This window comes from Anopheles darlingi, chromosome 3 (genome assembly GCF_943734745.1).
Source record: "Anopheles darlingi chromosome 3, idAnoDarlMG_H_01, whole genome shotgun sequence".
In the NCBI taxonomy this organism is placed as follows: domain Eukaryota; kingdom Metazoa; phylum Arthropoda; class Insecta; order Diptera; family Culicidae; genus Anopheles; species Anopheles darlingi.
This window is the reverse complement of record NC_064875.1, coordinates 60210561-60229541: the sequence shown is the minus strand read 5'-3', so window position 1 is coordinate 60229541 and position 18981 is coordinate 60210561. Positions and strand designations below refer to the sequence as shown.

The 18981-nt window shown below is 48.7% G+C and overlaps 6 protein-coding genes across 8 annotated transcripts in view; 2 read left to right on the top strand and 4 right to left on the bottom strand.

The window, feature by feature from the left end:
* LOC125954721 (kinesin-like protein KIF18A) overlaps positions 1-488 on the bottom strand; it is a 4908-nt gene extending 4420 nt beyond the window's left edge. Inside the window, exons 1-2 of the mRNA XM_049685239.1 lie at positions 152-488; positions 1-70 (exon numbers count right to left, since the gene is read on the bottom strand). The exon at positions 1-70 is cut by the window's left edge and continues 1247 nt beyond it. Coding sequence (XP_049541196.1) covers positions 1-70; positions 152-244 — 163 coding nt within the window. The 5' untranslated portion in view covers positions 245-488. The remainder of the gene's footprint in view (positions 71-151) is intronic.
* Positions 489-870: 382 nt separating this feature from the next.
* On the top strand, positions 871-2755 carry LOC125954730 (lariat debranching enzyme). The gene is made up of 2 exons (XM_049685253.1): positions 871-1106; positions 1172-2755. The coding sequence occupies exons 1-2, from the start codon at positions 910-912 to the stop codon at positions 2664-2666; spliced, it is 1692 nt and encodes a 563-aa protein (XP_049541210.1). The 5' UTR covers positions 871-909; the 3' UTR covers positions 2667-2755.
* A 150-nt stretch (positions 2756-2905) lies between these two features.
* LOC125954734 (mitochondrial thiamine pyrophosphate carrier-like) lies at positions 2906-4398 on the top strand. Its single transcript, XM_049685258.1, has one exon. It carries the CDS (start codon positions 3345-3347, stop codon positions 4278-4280), a length of 936 nt encoding a protein of 311 aa, XP_049541215.1. The 5' UTR covers positions 2906-3344; the 3' UTR covers positions 4281-4398.
* A 15-nt stretch (positions 4399-4413) lies between these two features.
* LOC125954735 (2-aminoethanethiol dioxygenase) lies at positions 4414-6224 on the bottom strand. 3 transcript variants are annotated; one of them, XM_049685260.1, is made up of 2 exons: positions 4790-6224; positions 4414-4712 (listed from the first exon to the last, which is right to left on the bottom strand). In XM_049685260.1, exon 1 carries the CDS (start codon positions 5636-5638, stop codon positions 4796-4798), a length of 843 nt encoding a protein of 280 aa, XP_049541217.1. In that variant the 5' UTR covers positions 5639-6224; the 3' UTR covers positions 4414-4712; positions 4790-4795. The 3 variants fall into 3 exon arrangements, with proteins under 3 accessions (XP_049541217.1, XP_049541216.1, XP_049541218.1); XM_049685259.1 differs by having other exon boundaries at positions 4415-4715; XM_049685261.1 differs by having other exon boundaries at positions 4415-4715; positions 4794-6224.
* Positions 6225-6387: 163 nt separating this feature from the next.
* LOC125954732 (ribosome biogenesis regulatory protein homolog) lies at positions 6388-7901 on the bottom strand. The gene is made up of 4 exons (XM_049685255.1): positions 7673-7901; positions 7115-7601; positions 6792-7048; positions 6388-6699 (listed from the first exon to the last, which is right to left on the bottom strand). The coding sequence occupies exons 1-4, from the start codon at positions 7819-7821 to the stop codon at positions 6552-6554; spliced, it is 1041 nt and encodes a 346-aa protein (XP_049541212.1). The 5' UTR covers positions 7822-7901; the 3' UTR covers positions 6388-6551.
* A 452-nt stretch (positions 7902-8353) lies between these two features.
* Positions 8354-17647, bottom strand: LOC125954725 (nose resistant to fluoxetine protein 6-like). The gene is made up of 12 exons (XM_049685247.1): positions 17330-17647; positions 11708-11868; positions 11374-11520; positions 10715-11009; positions 10268-10631; positions 10015-10183; positions 9655-9734; positions 9473-9586; positions 9250-9400; positions 8854-9183; positions 8672-8786; positions 8354-8597 (listed from the first exon to the last, which is right to left on the bottom strand). The coding sequence occupies exons 1-12, from the start codon at positions 17424-17426 to the stop codon at positions 8536-8538; spliced, it is 2085 nt and encodes a 694-aa protein (XP_049541204.1). The 5' UTR covers positions 17427-17647; the 3' UTR covers positions 8354-8535.
* Between the last annotated feature and the right edge of the window lie 1334 nt (positions 17648-18981).

Here is an 18981-nt window from a genome sequence, read left to right as displayed (position 1 = left end):
CGCCGTGGAAGAAAAACAGCTCATCGTCGTCGACATCCGGATCAAAAATAAGGGTGGATTGGTCCAAAACCTACGAGACCGGGAATGAAGAAGGAATCCAAATCAATACACCGTCGTCCGATAGTGCACACGGCCCTCCGGCGCAGCATACCTTGATGATATTCCGTGGGTTTTGTTCAAGCTCGCGAGAGTTGAATGGGCGGACTCGCACCGCAACGCGAATACTTCGCGAGTCGCCACTCATCTTGATGTGGCCACCACCGTTAACGAGGGCACTAGAGTAAAATTTCTACAAAGAATCACCGATCGACCGAACAACAGTGGGTGTGCCTTGAGCGTTCCGCAAACCAACGCTTTGTTTACTTGGATGCACAACTTAGATTTTCTAATTCCACTTTTTCACTTACAACTCGCAATCCATTATCGATCCTCTTCTGCTATTTGCACTATTTACTGAACAAACCGAGAGATCGAAATTAGTCACACGCAACACGAGAAGATCGGAGATTTTTCGCCTACGATTTTTGTAGCATCATTTGCCTTTTTTCCGTTGGCTTTGAAGTTTAACGGTTGTAACGCTTAGCGGTTGTAACGTTTATACCACTTGCAGCTGGGGTGCCAACTGCCAGTTACTCGACGACGCGCAACTATTTATGGCGATTATCCTTTTAAAGCGAGGTACACTTAGGTATGATTTTATTTTCAACGCGTTGAATAATCCAGCACATTTAATGCCTTTTTTACCTTTTTAATGGAGGTTACAACAACTTGTAGGTAAATTCGGTAATACGGTCTATTTTCCACAGGGGGAGTCCCATGAAAAAAAGCCAAAAGCGTCACTTGCGTAAACAAACGCCAAACACTTTCCTCGTTTTGCAAGAAAACGGTCGCGGCAGCCGGAAAACCGAAATGAAGATAGCAATAGAAGGCTGTGCTCACGGGGAGCTGGAAAAGATCTACGACCTCATTGGATCGATTCAGGAGGAGCAAAACATCGCCATCGACCTTCTGATATGCTGTGGCGACTTCCAATCAACGCGAAATCTCCAGGACCTGCAGTGCATGGCCGTTCCACAGAAGCACCTGGATATGTGCAGCTTTTACAAGTGGGTAACACGATGGGTGGTAGCTCGTTCTGGAGGTAAGGTACTGACCGAATGTTTCACCGTAGGTACTACAGTGGAGAAAAACTGGCACCCATCCTGACGCTGTTCATCGGAGGCAATCACGAGGCATCCAACTATCTGCAGGAGCTACCTTACGGTGGCTGGGTAGCGCCCAACATCTACTACCTTGGGTACGCCGGAGTGGTCGAGTGTAACGGTGTGCGGATTGGTGGCATTTCTGGCATCTTCAAGGGTCACGACTTTCTGAAGGGACGCTTCGAATTCCCACCGTACACGGAATCGACCAAACGGAGCGTTTATCATCAGCGGCAGATCGATGTGTTCCGGTTGAAGCAGCTTTCACACCCGGTCGACATAATGTTATCACACGATTGGCCACGAGCAATCACCGAGCACGGTAATGTCAATCAGTTGCTTCGCTTCAAACCAGCGTTCCGGGAGGACATTGAAAGCAATCGGCTCGGGAGTGGACCATGTGAGGATTTGCTACAACAGCTGAAACCTCAGTACTGGTTCGCGGCACACTTGCATTGTAAATTCGCTGCCCTCGTCGAACATAAGGATGGCCAGCAGACCAAGTTTCTTGCGCTGGACAAATGTTTACCGAGGCGTCGCTTTCTGCAAGTTCTCGACATTCCCACGGAGGACGGCGAGTCGCAGGAAGATCAAAAACCGCAGCTACGGTATGATCTCGAGTGGCTTACGATACTGAACCTCACGAATCATCTGATCAGCGTGCGCTCTACGAACGGGTACATGCCGGGCGAAGGAGGCGATGGCGATGAGCGCTTCAATTTCACACCGACGGAAGAGGAGAAAGCCAAAGTATTGCATTGCTTCGACAGCGATCTTACAATTCCGGACAATTTTTTGCGTATTGCAGCACCCTATCAACCACCGGGGGATGATGATGGTCGACTGAACATGTCCATTGTCGAACAGCCGCAAGCATACGTTAACCCTCAGACGACAGCATTTTGTGATCGGCTCAACATTGACGATCCCTTGCGGCTGGCAATGCTAATGACGGGCCATAAGCTCAACACGTCCACCTATGTTGATTCTGGCCCGGTCCAAACGCCTGCCTCAAGCAAACCGAACAAGCGTGCCATGACGAATGCCGACGAACTGGATGTCGATGACGATGATGATGATGATGTCGAAGGCGATGACGTAAAACAGGATGAAACCGTACAAACGAGTGAACGGCCGGTGGCACGTACATCCCTCTCGTCCACACTACCTCAACCAAGATGGTGCGCTGAGACTGAATCGCAAGAATCGGATCTTTCGACCACGCTCAACGATTCGCTGGTGAGCCAAGCGACGACGACGCCTCACAAATCGTTCGGAGACAGCAGTCTCTCCGAGAGTCTGCCCGTGGTCAATTTGAACCTGTCGAGTCCACAGCAAACGACTGATGGGAGTGCAGTCGCTGATTCCGGTGAGCAGGTGCCCAACGACGTCGTGCAAGATACACCACCGATTAAAAAGTTTAAGCGACGTAATCAAACCATCTACGCCAACGAGGACGATTGAGAAGGATGGCAGAAGGAAAAGCAGATTGCAATATTAGTTCAAAACCATGAGCAGCGAACGGGATCGGATGAAATAAAAGAAGGACGAAATAAAAGACAAAATTGTTCCGAAATGGTTGAAGGAAATGATCTAGTGGGTGCACCAGGACGTGGCGGGTCCCTCAGGTGTGTGTCTTCGCTACGGAGCGCTCGTTTGACAATCACCTGATTCGCGGCCTGCTGAGCAGTGCGAAAGAACGAGAGAGCGAGTCCAACGTGTTCGAAACAAACAAGGAAGGCAAACGGGACCATAAACACACAAGATAGATCCAAGGAGCCTCGAAGGACCATCATGAGCTCCGACCGTCGTGCCGCCAAATTCTAAAAGAACTCTGAATTGATTCCCAACGTGTGTTTAGTGCGGTTTTTTAGGGTAGCGTTCGTCGTGATCGCACTATCAGTTACGCACGTTCTCAGGGTCACGGTCATCGTCCGTGTTGACGATGTTGCGTGGTAGTATAGGGGTCGACAGCACTACTGCCGTTGTACGCCGCAACCAACCCAAGGCCCATAATCAGCATCACAACGACGGCCAGCGGCCTGCGATACTGTGATGTAATCGAATCGGGAGTATTTTCACATCACCAAAAAGGGACACATCACTGCTCGAAGCGCACAACGCACAAAATTGGAACCGCGGATGGATCGTGAAAAGCACAGTGAAACCCGCTATGCCGGGCTCGCCGGAGGACTAACCGGATGTATCACGCGTTTCATCTGCCAACCGTTGGATGTACTGAAGATACGGCTGCAGCTGCAGGTGGAACCGATCGCGACAAGCTCGACCCGCTCCAAGTACCGTTCGATCGCTCAGTCGGTAGCCTGCATTTACCGGGAGGAGGGGCTGCTCGCCTTCTGGAAAGGCCACAATCCGGCACAGCTGCTATCGCTCACGTACGGTGTGGCACAGTTTTCATTCTACGAGCGATTCAACGTGCTACTGCGAGAGGTACCTCTGCTCGAGGGCCACGATCGGGGACGCAACTTCATTTGTGGGGCCTGTAGTGGATCGTTCGCGGCCATGGTCATCATGCCGCTAGATGTTATACGTACGCGACTAGTGTCACAGGATCCCGGACGAGGTTATCGTAACGCGGGCCAAGGGTTGCTGCTCATCTATCGACAGGAAGGCATACGAGGATTGTACCGGGGGATCGGCCCAGCGATGCTACAGATTGCACCTCTTACCGGGGGTCAGTTCATGTTCTACAATCTGTTTGGCACGGTGGCGAAACGTGTCCAAGGGTTGCCTACTGAGGCGCAACTACCACCCGGCGAGCTGTTCGTGTGCGGTGGCCTGGCCGGGCTCTGCACAAAGCTGTTGGTTTATCCGCTCGATCTCGCCAAAAAGCGGCTTCAGATACAGGGATTCGCCGGAAGCCGGCAAACATACGGTGAACACTTTGTGTGCCGACACATGTTCCACTGCCTAGCACAAGTAGGCCGACGCGAGGGAATGCGCGGCCTGTACAAAGGTTTGCTGCCATCGCTTCTCAAAGCAGGCTTTACTTCGGCCTTTTATTTTACGATCTACGACACGTTGCTGTTACTGTTTAACAGTCAAAGCAATGTTTAAATAATAGGATATTGCAAAAAAAAGTGTAAATTGGCTCGAAGCACCCTCGCCAGAGTGATTAGATTAACGGAATAAAATGGTATTTTGCAAAGCTTTTATATTATTTTATACGAACGAGCTTAAGCTTTTTATTGAAAAAACGGGAGAGCAAAACGTTGTCTAGAACCGGGACTTTAGTTTACGTTTATTGTTAAGCCTTGTGTGTACTAAAATTGTGTCTAGGTGTCGGTTAGCAACCTACCAAGCAGCAGGCTCTGTAGCGATGCTGAAGCCTTTGCTCAGTGCGAGCGAACGCAGGAGGCCGCATGAAACGACAAACGTTTGAACAACACAGGGAAGCCTCCAAAGCATTGAAGTAAGCTAGCGAATGAAGCGACAATCGGCAAAGAAATCCATCTCCTTTCGTTCCATGATATGGCCTTCTTCGATCGTCTTCTAGAAGTAAAGAATAGATTCTTTAAGCTCTCCTGCATAGTTCCAAATGTATGCGTTTTTCGCTCTTCCTTTACCGACGTCTACTTTCGCTGGCCTTCGCTGGTACGATCTGCATCGTCATCGGTGTAGAGGAAATCGGGTGGCTCGTACTGCACCGTATCACAGTAGTAGTTCTCCGGGTTCGGAATCGACTGCAGCACGTACCGTGGCCGATCATCATCGGGTTGCGGAGCGAGCGGTTTCTCTTCACCCGGGCTGCCAAGCTCTAGCTCCGCCAGATGCCGTGGTACGGGTACCTTGCGGTAGAAGGAGATGTGCTGCGGCTGGTTTGTGTTGTAGGGAGGGCTAAGTATATCGAAGAAGGCGGCCGGTCCACCGATAGCGGTGATCTCGTGGTAGTTGCGCTCGTCAGGCGTTAGCAGAGCACAGGAATCCGCCCCAATCGACGAGCTGATGATTTTTTCCGGTTCTGCGGCAACCAGAACGTGCCTTTGTCGGAAAGCAGAACCGCCACTGCCGAGGACCCCATCGGCCGCTGCCATCGAACTGGTGGTTGTGACGGAATCGCGGCGCGCTAGCTCTGTGTAGCTCCGGATCTGTACCGCACCGGAAATCACACGCAGCAATCCGTGCATACGAGGATGGTCGTGCAGCGGCATGGTGTAATTCTCGCGCAAGACAAATACCGAAATGGCGAACCGGTCATTCTCATACACATCCACGAAGGTGCAGGGTGCTTTGGTCGGCTGTTGAAATGTCTCCGTTGCTACGAGCGACGAATCCAGGTTGAGATCGGCGAGCGTCAACTGACCGAGCAGGTGCCGCAGGGTGTTCAGATGGCCCGCAAACTTGGCATCGCCGATCGCCGTCTGCTCGAAGGTAATGCGTGCCTGGCGGAACACGCGTGCAAACAAGGAGCTCATTTTCGCGACGGACAATTTCTTTTAGCCAAAAAATCGGAATACTTCTGCAGATGTTGCTGGCAGGAAGGCTCAGTAGCCTTCAGTAGCTGGTCGCTTTGCGCTGGGCCTACTGCAATACACGAAACATTTCAGCCCAAGATTTTTGCAGCACGATTTTCACTTCACTCGGCTGTCTTTGATCCTTTTTTGTGGCTGTTTGCTGCAGGCAGAGGACACCCAATTGGTTGGCCCTTTTTCCTTTTTCTCACGTTATCAGAGGGCTCTTCTGCCGCACCGCACAGGAGATGTTTTTGTTTTTCTTCGCGATTGACTGGTTTGCACCAACACACACGAAAATCGGTTCCGGCTCAGCTGAGTGCAATAAACCGTGTGTGTGTACACACGGCTAAAAACCACAATGCACCAAGAAATTTAGCCGGCCAGGATGCACCACTGTAAGGGAAGAAGACTACGTGCTCTAATTGGTGCGGTCTGTCCACCGGCTTTCACTGAATTGTCGGAAAAAATCTTTCCTTTCCCGTGGCTCTGCGTATTTCTATGCACTGACCTACATTTTCGAGAAATCTCGCTACCTCGTCCTTCGTCCTTCACCTACTGCAACTGCACTATGCGTCGAGCGTGTAGCAGGCGATTTCGGCAGCCAGAGTGACGTACAAATCGATTAGCAATCGCGTTGCATGATTTTCGTTCCAAATAACAGGCACTAGACGGCGGTTTTAGTTTCGGAAAGAAATGAGTACACACGTGCGTTGCGTGTTCCACATACGTTCGTGTGACTTTAATAAGGTATTGAAATGTTGTTTTTCTTTTCTTTCACGGATATCTGCATCTATATATGCAATAGCAATGTGTTCAATAAATCTAATTGGGAGAAGGTTCGGTTACCAGAATGCAACCGTTCTATCCTGCGTTTCTAGCGACGTTTACGCCCAACGCTTCGCTTACTGTGATTCCGTTTACCTTGGCCACCTTTCGGCTTCTTTCGGCTGAATCCTTTGGATTTTTTGCCACCCTTCTTTCGCCGCTCACCATCATCTCCGTCATCGTCGGCCGCTTCACGTCTGTAAAAGGATGAAGAGAATGATGGGAATTAGCGCCAGGCTGTACCGGTACACAGGATTTCCTTCTCGGATATGCTCGCATAGGAACTTACGCAGCACGTGCTTCCGCCTTCTGCAGTGAAATCGCCCGGTCGATGTCGATCTTCGGCTTCTTGTTCAGCACTTTGTTGACGATCTCTATGTTGCGTCGCTTCTCACCGGTCAATGTGGAAGCCTTCTTTTTGCACTTTTCGCCCGGAATCAGTTCCTTCACGCCGATACCGCGTGCCTGTTTCTCGTTGGGCAGCGACTCCTGGAATACACCGACTGAAGCGGTCGATGCTTTCACGACGTTTGATGCCGTAATGAGCTGCAAATGGGAGAGAGTTGAGAATTAGATGACCAAAAGCAATTCTTTCGCGCGCAAATCGTTTACCTGTTTAGCAGAGGCCGAATCTGGCCCAACGAATCCGGTACGCGGTGTAGCGATCTTCTTCGCCCGGGCTATATTCTTCATACGTGCTACCTCATTCTTTGCCACCCGTTCGATGCGCAGATCACGCTTCTCTTTGAACATATCCCGGTACGGGTCATTCTGTGGTACATCCAACACCCAATCGCGCTCCTTTTCGGCCTTGAATCGCTGATAGCCGTACGTCGGGACCCACTTCTCCAGTACCTCATCGTACACCTTCTTGTCCCGTGTTCGCTTCTTGATACCCTTGGCCTGTGCAAACTCTTGCCACTTGGTCAACGGTTTCGGGACGGGCAGATTACGGGCACGCGGTAGCACGGTACGCGGGGCAGGTAGCTTGGCAACGATCGATTCCTCAACACGCTCCGTCGGAAGCTCCCAAACGCTGTTGATCAGTAACTGCACGTTGTCGCGTGTCACATCCAGCACGTACTGCTCACGGTTCTCTCTAGGAAAAAACGCCACAATCAATACACCATCCCCACCGGAAACTCGATCATACCGGCGAAGAATACTCACTTCAGTTTGTCTTCATCGAAGTAGTTCGGATCGCTAACCAACAAGTGGCCGATATCGACGGTCGGTTCCAGCGGTTTCTCTACCGTGATGGGTTTGTACTTTTGCAGATCTTTCTGCTGCTTTTCCAGCACCTCCTTAACGATATCCATCGTTCCCAAAAATCCAAAGAACGATTTTAAAAACGATTTCTGGATTTGGAACGACCAAAACAACGAGTTGCCGTGCAGCCCGCGTGTTCAAACGTCAAAACCACTTCGGACTAACGGACGTTCTATCCCGCTCACTCTTAGCGGAACGCAGGCTTGTGCGAGCGAGACGGCTTCATCGTTTACACCACTGCTGTTTCGGGAGTCGGAATTTCCGGGGCTCGATTCTGGGAACTTTCGACTCCTGGATCCGGGGAATGATCATATTTTATCGACCATCACTGTAACCTTTCAAAATTCCCACGTGTTTTAAAAAATCGTTATGAATACTCGCAAAAAATTCAGCACGGGGCCTCGATGAACACCGCAAGACAATTTTGAAGCCAGTTCAAATTATTGCCGCTTTATAATTTGGCATAAATTATTTTGGCATAAAAAATATTAAAAAATGGGCTACGAGACGAAGAGAAACGCATTTTCTCCAAGATCGCTTACTGTTTCTCAACAAAAACAAATGTTTAGCTGTAAACGTGTCTTTTATTCAAACAGCTTTATTTGGCGTTCACTTGGCGGCACTAAGATAACGAAAATCCTGTTCCCTTAAAGGTTTAATTAACTAAAAAGCGGAAGAGTCACACAGCTTGGTGTTTGACCGTGAGTATTACCATTAAATTATTCGTATCTTAAGCTTATATTTTTGGAACGCGGTTTCATAGCTTACGCTGACGGTGGGCTCACGTTGTTACTTTCCTTCGGTGGTTCAGGTTTTGTGATTTTCTCTAAAAAAAAGAAGAATCAAATCGTTTAGAAGCTACTGGATGCAATTAAAGAGAGAACTGAGATCATTCCTTACCGAGTTGCTTTGGAAGAAGGTGCTTCTGGAGGGAGGATATCGGGAATTCCAGTGTAAGAGCAATGATGGCACCGAGAATGTACGATGCAACGATAACGGCGATCACTTTCATGTACTGCAGATACAAGCAAAATGGTAAACAAATCCGCCCGACTTTTTCAATAGAAATAAGCGGCACTCACCATCGTCGAATGGCTGAAGTAGCCGATTTCGCGGCTACCGTAGAAGAAATTCTTCAGGAAAAACACGTGGCTAATGTACGCACAGTAAGTCAGCCGTCCGAGCGGTACAAACAGCGGGAAATTGACCACACTTTTGATGAAGCGGTTGTAATTGTAGATGAGGCCGTACATTACGATCGCCCCGAACAGTGCCCACGCGTTCTTGTGAAGCGGGAAAAAGATAGCAATCCATAGCGATGGCTTTTCGAAGTTGTTCGAGTAGAAGATCATGCTGATCATCATCACCAGCATACCGCACGGGACCGTCATGTACCAAAGGAATTTAAGAAACTAGCAAACGAGAAACAAACCATTAACAAAACGGATCGCTAGCTTATCAAACATGGGTATGCATACTTTGGATGTGTTTCCTTTGTTGTCCGAGGTGCGGATGCGATGATAGAGATATCCGTAAAACACTCCTCCGATGTAGCAGCCCATGTTGGTGTGGAATGGGATGTAGATTTTGTGATACATCTCATCGAACCAGAAGATAAAGCGCTCCGATCTGTAACGATTGTGTAAACGTCTGTTGGCTCATTTCTGTGAATCGATGACGAATCTCTGTCGAGTAACTTACTGTAGACTGACGAGGAACACTCCTTCAAAGTGGTTGTAGTAGACTACCAGGGTTGGAATCAGTATGGCGATCAACCCTGATACACTGAAGATGTGGATCATGTATTTTTTGTATCTAAAACATACGACAGAACAAATAATTATGGAGAAATACAAAGAAACAAGCAAACGGTGTGGCCATACTTTGTAACAGCAACAAGAATGATGAGTCCCACGGCAAAAAGCTGATAGTCGCAGGCCAGATACCAGGCTTGTTGAAGACACTGTGGGGAAAATAACGGAGACAAGAGCAGATTACAATTAACCGATCATTACCACAATACGTCATTTAACAGAGAGAGAGTTTGACCAGAAGACATATTCTTTACTCTCTGACCTCTGACGCATTCTGGAAAGCCCCGAAGCTAGTCACACAGGTGTGCCAATTGGAATTCTTTTTATGATTGGTCGTGAGGTATGTATCTTATGTTCCTCAAACTTCGTCATGACGTAGTTTCACTTGGCCGGTTGAGAGGGCGTGTGGTTTATTGACAGCCAACTCACCGGTTCATCGGCATTAACGTAGTTGTTCACATACAGCAGGTTCGTCCACCAGTTGCGCCTACATAGGTTCCGCTCCACTACCGCACCACGAGTCCACAGGGGTCCATCTTGTAGCCTCGCTAGCCATGTTGCGTGCAGAAATAGGACGTACGCATACGCCGGTGTAAGCCTGTAGAAGACCATTGCATTGACCAAAACCGGATGAAGTGAGAAAACCATTTTCACTACCCTCGTCGTCATCGAGCCATCTTACCGGATGTACCGGAATGCAACCGTAGCGAAAACGGCCACCCAGCTGATTTTCTTCATCTTGGCCTGATTGGTGCAAAAGTGTATGCTCAGCAGAAAGCCACTCATCTCGAAGAACGACTGCACGATCAGCGACCCATTTATGAGTATGTGGCTGAGCGGATTGTAGTACTCTCCCTCGCGGTCCTGTGTGTTGGCGATCGAGGTAGCATTAAACAGATCGCTACAATGCCCGACGACCACGAGACAGAAGGTGAAGAACCGGATGGCCTGGAAAAACTTGAGATCCTCGTTCAGCTGATCCTTCGAGCGGCACACCAACCGGTACCAGTTGCGCACCAACGAGAACGAAGTAAGAATCATCGTTTCTGGAACCGAGAAAAGCATATTCAGAGATGTTGGGTTTGCTGAAAAAACGAACCGTCCTTCTCCTCCTCCACCGGAAACTTACTGCGACAGGGTAGATCCTTTTTGTAGTGCTCATCGCCCTGTGGGTTTTTCGTTCGATAATCGTACCAGGTGGAGGCGACCACGAGTGCAAGGATCAGGGCCGTAACAACGAGGAAGCTAACATCGAGTCCATCCATCGGTGCGGGTTGGGCAGGGCGGATACAGTATTCGATTTCCGTGTAGGCCGACAGGTTGTACCGCTTTCGAAGCGCATAGTTTTGGCAGATGTTGATGAGCTTCCCGTACCGTAGTTGATCATCGGTCGCATCGCTGAACGCGTCCGATCGTATAATGTACTGTAGAGGAAGGGTGTGTGTGTGTGTGAAGATGGAGATTGATGGAGGACAGTCGTCTATTATATGTATATGATGATCATCATGCTAATGCAAATGTTTGAGAGATACCGGTTTCCAGCAGCGGCGTACGCGGTATAATTGATCATGCCTATTCCATTTCGAGGGCAGTAAATTTGAATATTTTAATAGAGAAATCATAGTTTGGTTATCGGTGTCGATTTTTTTTATTTTTAAATTTATTACCAAGGGTCACGGTAGCGTTATGATAAAGCCCATTCAATTATGGCAAATGGTGAAACTATAAGCACATGATCAATCAAAATGCGTTAGCGCATAACCTTACGCACATGCTGTGACTACCTACCGGGAACGGAATGTCGAACTTGTGCACGAACAAACTCTCGGCTGTTTCGTTATCGAGTGACTCGAGCAGCTGACGACACCGGTGAACGCAAAAGCCACGATCCAGATGATCATGGCGGAAATGCCGCTTGGTATCGTTGGTGAAGAGCTACAGCGGCGGAGCGGCGAACGGAGAAACAAAAGAAAACATAGAGAAACATCCGTAAGCGGGTGCCTAGCCGAGCGTCGTGCCGCGCGCGTCGCTCGACGAAGGCCAAGTTCAGGGACTACAAGCGCAGCAGCAGCAGTGCCAACCAGCCAGCCAGCTGTTTCATCGTGCAGACTATACCGCTTACCTCGATCTGTCGCCAAAGGCTCGACTCCTGATCCGGTTTGATGACGGTGCGACCAACACAGTAGGCGGCATCGTCAGGAGAAGCGTGCCGTTCAGCATGGGCAACGCATGGATCGTACTCATCATACGCGTAAATCCGCGGCATGCGATAGTATTCCTCCACTGGCGGCGGTGGCCACCGAGAGAACAAAAGAGGAGACGCGAGAAAGAAAATAGATAAGAAATGTAGTTCACTTTGGCGGTTTTTTCGCTGTTTATGCAAAGCTGATTTGAAGATGGAGATGTTTTTAGACTAAACCTACGTAAGCGGAAGAGGATCGTTGCGATGTTTTGATCAACATTTCTCAGACGATCCCCCCCTCCTCGAGTGTGACTCAGACGGTTTCTGAGTCTGAAAGAAGATTTACATATTCGCAATTCCAGTCTTCGCAGAACCCTCCGACAAAAACAAATTAGTAAAAACAAAGGAGGGATTTGCTGATAACATTCTCTTTCAGTCGTTTGTTCTAGAACAAGCAAGTCTTCGATCGAATTCAAATATTGGGTCGAATCTTCTCGTTCTCGCCTGGCATGCTTTCACATCGGCATACTTTCCACATCGGTATATGACCCACGAAAGAGATTCTATGGAGGTTTATGGGACAGCGGGATAGTTAATATCACGTTGTGCACTTTCTTCCGCTACAATTATCGAGGGCAAAGACACTGCGATAGTCTATTCCCGGTGGTGAGCCGGGAAGCTGACCTATCCGGTTGCTCACGTGTGGAGGGTGATGCTTGCAGAAAACGATTGCATCACCTGAACCGGGTTTAAACCGGTTCCATGGGCCATGACCATGTTGTCTAGTATATTGCATTGGATCCACAATTACAGTGCAGAATGTGGTGTATACAAAGCCTATGCTTCAGTACATCGACCCGCGTTGCACTGATAGACAGCAGTCAGGATCAAGTTTTGCTTTGGGGTGTGGTGAGGATCAAGTGAAGTACATCAAGGTACATCTTAAAATAAGCGGAATCAGAAGTATACGTGAACACATCGCCAGCGATGAACGTTGGAAGAGCAATTAAAAATAATTTCGCCTCACGACTACCTGGAAGGGAACTCGTCTTCATCCCGTCTAACAACTCTGGACGAGTTTTTGCGTTTTGCGCGATGTGAGCCGATCATACTGTATAGCTTAGGCTCGGGTACTATCCTATCACCCAGCGTGCCTGCTTGCCTGCCGTTGACACCGCAGAATCACAGTCATCCGTTTACGACGCATCTCTCGTTGTTGCAAGCTCGCGGGTCTTCCCCATCGGTGTTCTCACATTGCTGGGCGACGCGACGTCGACGGTGACGACGACGACGGGGATGACAGAATAGGCGATCTTCTTTCACGGAAACCTGTTCCACAATGGCGGGCCCTTCCAGGTTGAATGTTTTAATGATCGTGATTTATATTAGCAAAACAAACGTACGATCGCTAGCGACGTTGACAGTAGAACGTACTGGTGTTAACAAAATAACAACCAAGCGAGAGAGAGGCATCGGTTACCCACATTTTGAGGTGCACATGATCGTGGCTGTGGTTTTATAAGCCATCGCCAAGTCAACAACGTAGCCGATCGCTGTTATGTTAATCTCTATCAATAATCCACAATAACAATAGTGCAGCTTCCACGATATGTTAGAACCCTAACAGGAAGGGTGATTTGTAGTTCGACCTACGTTGGAGGACACTTGGCCGAAAAACCCGTTCTTGTTATAGCCCTGACAACGGAGAGTTGTTGTGGTAGGTTACTGCTTTCAGGGGCAACCCTTTTTTAGAATTCATAACATAGCAACCTATGACCCAGATGCTAAGTTTGATATCACGATCATAATCCGTTTAGCAGGCGAAGCCGCACCACAGCATGCGAAGCAGACTCCTCTCCTCGAGGCATTACTCCTCGCGATACCGATCGGGTTTCATTAGTCGTTCTAGTCATTCTTGGCAGTCTTCGCAGTCATCAGCACTTCTTCAGGATGCATTCGCCATGCATTTTACACTAGCGACATTGCTGCAAACCTGTTATCGGCATTAGCGGTCTCTGAACCCAAGGTAGTGATTGGCATGATGGCATGATGCTGCAGAATAATGAACATAGCATTTCTCCTCAATGCATCATCTTTGGCGCGGGATATTATTCCGCTTAGATGAGCAAATATTCGCCACCCCCTTTATTTGAGTCACCACCAGGCTGAGTGTACGCCATTATTTGAGTTAACGACCATGTGTGATTTAGGTCCCCCATCCTGTTGGGGCGGGAAGCCAACGAACTCGATCGCTAATTATTATATTAGATGAGTAAACATTGGGTTCGGGAGTTGAGGGAAACGGGAAGATTTCATGCAGATTCTTCTCGATGGAATTCACAGCGGCCAAAGACACTGAAGCTCGCTCGAGCTGTTGGATGATGATACAGAAAGGGTAGAATCGAGAATGGTCCTGTTCGGCCGGTTCACACCGTGGAACACCACCGTTGCTGTCCAACTCTGGCTGTCTGCCCGATAATCAAACCCTTTTTGTCACCTGCTCCTCCTTCTTGGGCGACGGATACCATAATGTGCAAATTAATGCCATCCCCCATCGTCTTTTGGTCTCTCTCTCTGTCTGGAGACCGCCCGCCATTTGTGTGTCCGGCGTGCGGTCTCGTGGCACTCGCCACATCGTAACGCTCCGTTCCATGCTAATGCCCTTCTAGAGTTGTTTCTTTTTCCGCTCGGCCGAACCATCGTCACCGGTGGATCGAGTCGTCGAAGTGAAGGTTTACCGGCGCGAAAACACAATCCGCCACGAGAACAGCCCCGGGGTTGGCACACCGTTTAGAACGTGCGATACGCGAGCGGCATCTAAACGCGCCAAAGGCGCGCTCGCGGAGGGTGGTCGCGATGTCGAATTGCGCGTGGCGTTGAAACGTTTTGATTTAGTCAGCTCTTACAGGAAATCGCGCTCGGCATATGCGTCTCGGAGCATCTGTAAGCTGGTTGACACTGGTTTTATTGGGCAATGGAGACGTGATCGTGACCTTCGAATCGAAGTGATCGCCTCCCACCGACCACCGAGCATTGATAAAGGTTTCTTTGTTAGGGCTGCTTCGCGAAGAGCTAGTCGTCCGTCCGTTTTAATCACATTCACACAGCAATAAAACACTAATCCCCACCCCAAAAACCCTAAGATCCGCGGTTAGTTTCTCTTTCGTAAAAGGGTGCAAGCATCCCGGGCTAGCCACGGAGCCAACTAATTAGTGCTGAGTAATCTACTGTGGAATGAAGAATTAGGAATCAACGAAGATAATCTAGCAAACCATTAAATCATTTACATTTATCGTTTGTCTGAGGTTTTTTTTCAGATTGATTTTGTGCTAGACATGAGGTCACTACTTCCCAGGAATCCACAGAAATGATTCTATGCCATCCCTTTACAATGGGGGATTATTTGCAAAAGGTCAACCGAAGGGATCGCATTGTGTCTAGCCAATGCAGCAGACAATGATGATCGATGGTGTAAGACCGGGTATTCCAGTTCAGCGATCTGTAACCCAGCATTTCAACACCAACAACCTAGAACAATCCCATTGGCAGTGATTGAGCGAGGGTGTTTTTTCCCCCAAAGGAAAAAAAAGTATTAATTACTTAAACAAATTGCATCCTGACACCTGCCCATTACGGTTGGCGATCAATCTTAACGGCTAACCGTTTACATTCTACGCCTCTCTACCGTTGGTTAACCGGGATGAGCAGGGAACATGTAATTGGTGTAGCGATCTATTACACGATCGCATGGGGCCACTGGCTAACAACTATAAACGGTACATCCCGCAACAAGCACGTCATCCGTCCAGTAATTGCATCACACCACATCGGTTCAACATCGGTTTTTGACGAGTGAGCTCGTAGTGTACCTTTTGGATTGTCACAAAATATCGACGATCCCCATCGGCGTGACATGTGAGCCGCATAGTTAAGCAGTCAACGTTGCATTACATTTTATTCAAAGTAGCAGCTTTAACTACGATCTAAGCGCCCTCGATCCACAAAAGACTCGCGCCCGGCATGGTCAATGTTGGTCTCGCGCCGTTAGCGTCTCTAACCCAGATTGGCTGTGACACGCGTCTCCCTCCCCCGCCCGGCGGGTGTACGTGGTGCATGAATTTTCGGTGACCACCGAAACGATCGGAGTGAGAAGCGATGGCCAGGTGTTTGTCACAATTGAATTTACAAAACATAAGCTGCCTAACAGCGTTGTTAGGACATAGAATTGTGAGAGAATTATTATCTGTTGTGATTAATGCTGATCATAGGGTCCAGTTGATCCGTACCTGATCATTGTTTAATTAGAAACACCAAGCACCGGCACGGTAACGACGAGGTCCCGAGATCTCCGTTACATTGTTGCGCCTCGTTAAGCGCTTCTCTGAGTAGCCGAGACTAATGATTTCTATGCGATGGTAGGGCGCCCTTTTTGACATTTGACATACAAAGCAATAAAGCATCGCGCGCGATCGCGATCGCTCAATTAGGCTTCCGTTTCGTAGTGTCTCCCACGAGCATCGCGCCTCGTCTAGGTGACCCCGGAAGATGGCCACCGTTCTCGTCTTGTCAATGAACTGTTGAATGGAAATTGGGCCAAGCGGTGCTAACTGGTGCTTATTGGTACGATCGAAGCATTGCACTGGCCCAGAATTCGCTCACTTCAGGAAGTCACTTCGCACCATCACCGATAGCATCAGGCTTCAGTTGCGTTGCGCACGGTGTAGGTCCAACCAATTAGACCCCAACAGAGGCCGAAGGCCTTCTTCAGTGCCTTACTAACCGAAGGTAGGCTACCGCACCCAGCACCCGGAATCTCCCGATGATGTATGGATGAATGGATGATCCAAACGGAAGCACAGAAAACCCCAAAAACATCGTTGAAGTAAACAACGCGGCAGAAATTCCCCAGCGTATGTGAAGGCAATGGAAGGGCAGAACACACCTACATAGCAATAGCATCCTGATGAGTTTTATGAATCGTGAAAAATACCGTTGGCATAATGAGGCGCGTGTGCGTGGATCCGTAAAGAACTCGAGAAGCTTGAGGCACGCATAATTAACTGACAGTTAAACCGACTTGCGAGTGAGTTTAGCGTATTGTTCGCTGAAATCAACTGACGCAGGATGTGGATTATAAGGAAGGAATTCTTTTGTTCTCATTTTTAATCACTTAATAAGGTTCTAATGCGTGAGCAGACGCTTCGCCGCGGAGTTCTTCATTCGATCGAACTTTCGTGAACCAGGATGTAACGTTGGAAGAGACTTGACGCGGTGAAATGTTTCCTAAACTCTGGTGTGATAAAATTTCATCAACACGATATCCCAAAGATGAAGGGATGAAGTATATGGAATTTAGTTTCTTTTCATCCATTTTGCCGATCGGCTGGTTGCCAGTGAAAGCACGTATGCCAAAAAGAGAAACAAGCCGATCCAGTTCATGAATAAAACATTGAATTAAAACTATTCCTTGGAGGATGAGGAGAGTGCTGGCATGGCGAAGCACGAATTTCTTTCCGTTTCCCACGAACTATCGATCACTAGATGATTAGCCATTACACTTACACTCGATATGCGCTGAAGCTGCCGGCAGTCCTACAAAAACAACGCCAACCAGCACCACTGCAACCCACAGAGCACGGCACATCCTGTAAAAGCTCATGTTTTCGATTTCTCCAAACAGTCCAAAACTTCTTTACAGTTACTTCACACAATTCAAAACCGCATCACTTCCACACAATGGTAAGTTTGCACAAGTTTCAGTTAACCAATAAGTTTAAGGATCTACGGGCCACCTATCTGGCCAGCAGGAGACAGACGCTGGTTGGTTTGGTTTCTTTTGCTAACGTGTGATCGTTCTGAGATTCCGGTACTGACTGTGCGCCGTCGCTGGTTGTCGCCTCAGCTAGTTTAGCATCCCGTGCGCTACCACGCGCTCCAAACCCACCGCGAACTGGTCCGTTTCAAATGGAGTTTCCTGGTGGCGCGAAGAATCGAGACGCGATATCGTACGAACCACGTTTCGTAGTTGGCGCCTCTCGTAGCGGACGAAATGAACCAACAGATCATCGCGGTGAGTGGCCTGAAAAACGGTTCATTCAACCGGTACCAACCGGTGGTGTTTGCACCGCGGAGCGCGAGCGGTTTTGTGAGCACCATTTATCCAACGATTTTTCATTCCATCTTACGGGATTATGGTTCTCGCCGACAGAGAGACAGGATACTGCCACGATGACTTGCAGGAATCGTGCCGTTGGACCGAACTAGCGGAACAGACGGTTACAGATGCAAATGATATACCGACGAGATTCGCTGAAAAGGAGAAAGGCCCCCGCCCCCCCAAAAAAAGAACTTTATTCGTAGGCGAATAGTGACGATAACAGTAGCTGGCAAGGTCAACAGTTGAGAACGTACTTTCGGTAGCCAAAATCACGTAGAAGTGCACGAAATAGGTCGTGCAAAAATGTGTGAAATGGTTTGTTTGCTTTCAATCAATTGGCGAGCACGGGGCGATGGTATAATATATCAAACACGAAAGGCCAGACCGGGGAGCTTCCGAGGTTGTAAAATGGTCACCCTGATCGGGCCACAATGGTACGTTGCACTGTGTGAATTGGGGCCTTGATCCGGGCAATTTCGTAGCCAGTGCTTGCAAGGTTGATTAAACTCTGGTGACTTCAACTCAGCGGGATCCAAAAAGGAAGTGTTGGGTGAATAGCCGAAAATGTATACTTATGATTGCATATAAATTAATTAACAAGTGTTGTAGCGCGCTTTGGCGTCATTCGTTTGAGTAACGAAAGATGAAGAATACTAACGCAGCGTCGCCTGGCAATCATGATCGGTATGGACCATACGGAGAGCATCGCGATACCTTCTATGGAGAGCGATCTGGGAATATTGCGGAAACGTAACGGATTTTGTTGGCACCAGAGAGGCCACTAAGTCGCTGCCCACGTTGTAAATGATTAGGCTAAAACCAGTTTTGCGGCAGAATTTGGTTTTTCAAAACAAACTTCACGCGTTCGTCGCTTACCGTCCCGTCGGTGTCTTTTGTCCAGACCGTCGAGAGCTGTCGAGAGAACCTTTTTAGCGGCGACCGTGCGATACGGCGCGGAATCATCGAGATGCGACATTTGGTGACATGAGGGGGGTAACCCCACCCTCTCAATTCTCTCTCCCTGCCTATCTCCCTCACGCCGCCGCCGCCGCTCGAT

What these genes read in the sequence shown, in the direction of transcription:
- LOC125954730 (XM_049685253.1), top strand. Translation starts at nt 910, where the DNA reads ATGAAGATAGCAATAGAAGGCTGTGCTCACGGGGAGCTGGAAAAGATC. An exon ending in GATATGTGCAGCTTTTACAA is followed by an intron (nt 1,107 to 1,171) that starts GTGGGTAACACG and finishes GTTTCACCGTAG; the next exon opens with GTACTACAGTGGAGAAAAAC.
- LOC125954725 (XM_049685247.1), bottom strand. Translation starts at nt 17,426, where the DNA reads ATGAGCTTTTACAGGATGTGCCGTGCTCTGTGGGTTGCAGTGGTGCTG. An exon ending in GTTGCATTCCGGTACATCCG is followed by an intron (nt 10,184 to 10,267) that starts GTAAGATGGCTC and finishes GGTCTTCTACAG; the next exon opens with GCTTACACCGGCGTATGCGT. An exon ending in ATTCTTGTTGCTGTTACAAA is followed by an intron (nt 9,587 to 9,654) that starts GTATGGCCACAC and finishes CGTATGTTTTAG; the next exon opens with ATACAAAAAATACATGATCC.
- LOC125954735 (XM_049685260.1), bottom strand. Translation starts at nt 5,638, where the DNA reads ATGAGCTCCTTGTTTGCACGCGTGTTCCGCCAGGCACGCATTACCTTC.
- LOC125954732 (XM_049685255.1), bottom strand. Translation starts at nt 7,821, where the DNA reads ATGGATATCGTTAAGGAGGTGCTGGAAAAGCAGCAGAAAGATCTGCAA. An exon ending in ATTCGGCCTCTGCTAAACAG is followed by an intron (nt 7,049 to 7,114) that starts GTAAACGATTTG and finishes TCCCATTTGCAG; the next exon opens with CTCATTACGGCATCAAACGT. An exon ending in AAGGCGGAAGCACGTGCTGC is followed by an intron (nt 6,700 to 6,791) that starts GTAAGTTCCTAT and finishes ATCCTTTTACAG; the next exon opens with ACGTGAAGCGGCCGACGATG.
- LOC125954734 (XM_049685258.1), top strand. Translation starts at nt 3,345, where the DNA reads ATGGATCGTGAAAAGCACAGTGAAACCCGCTATGCCGGGCTCGCCGGA.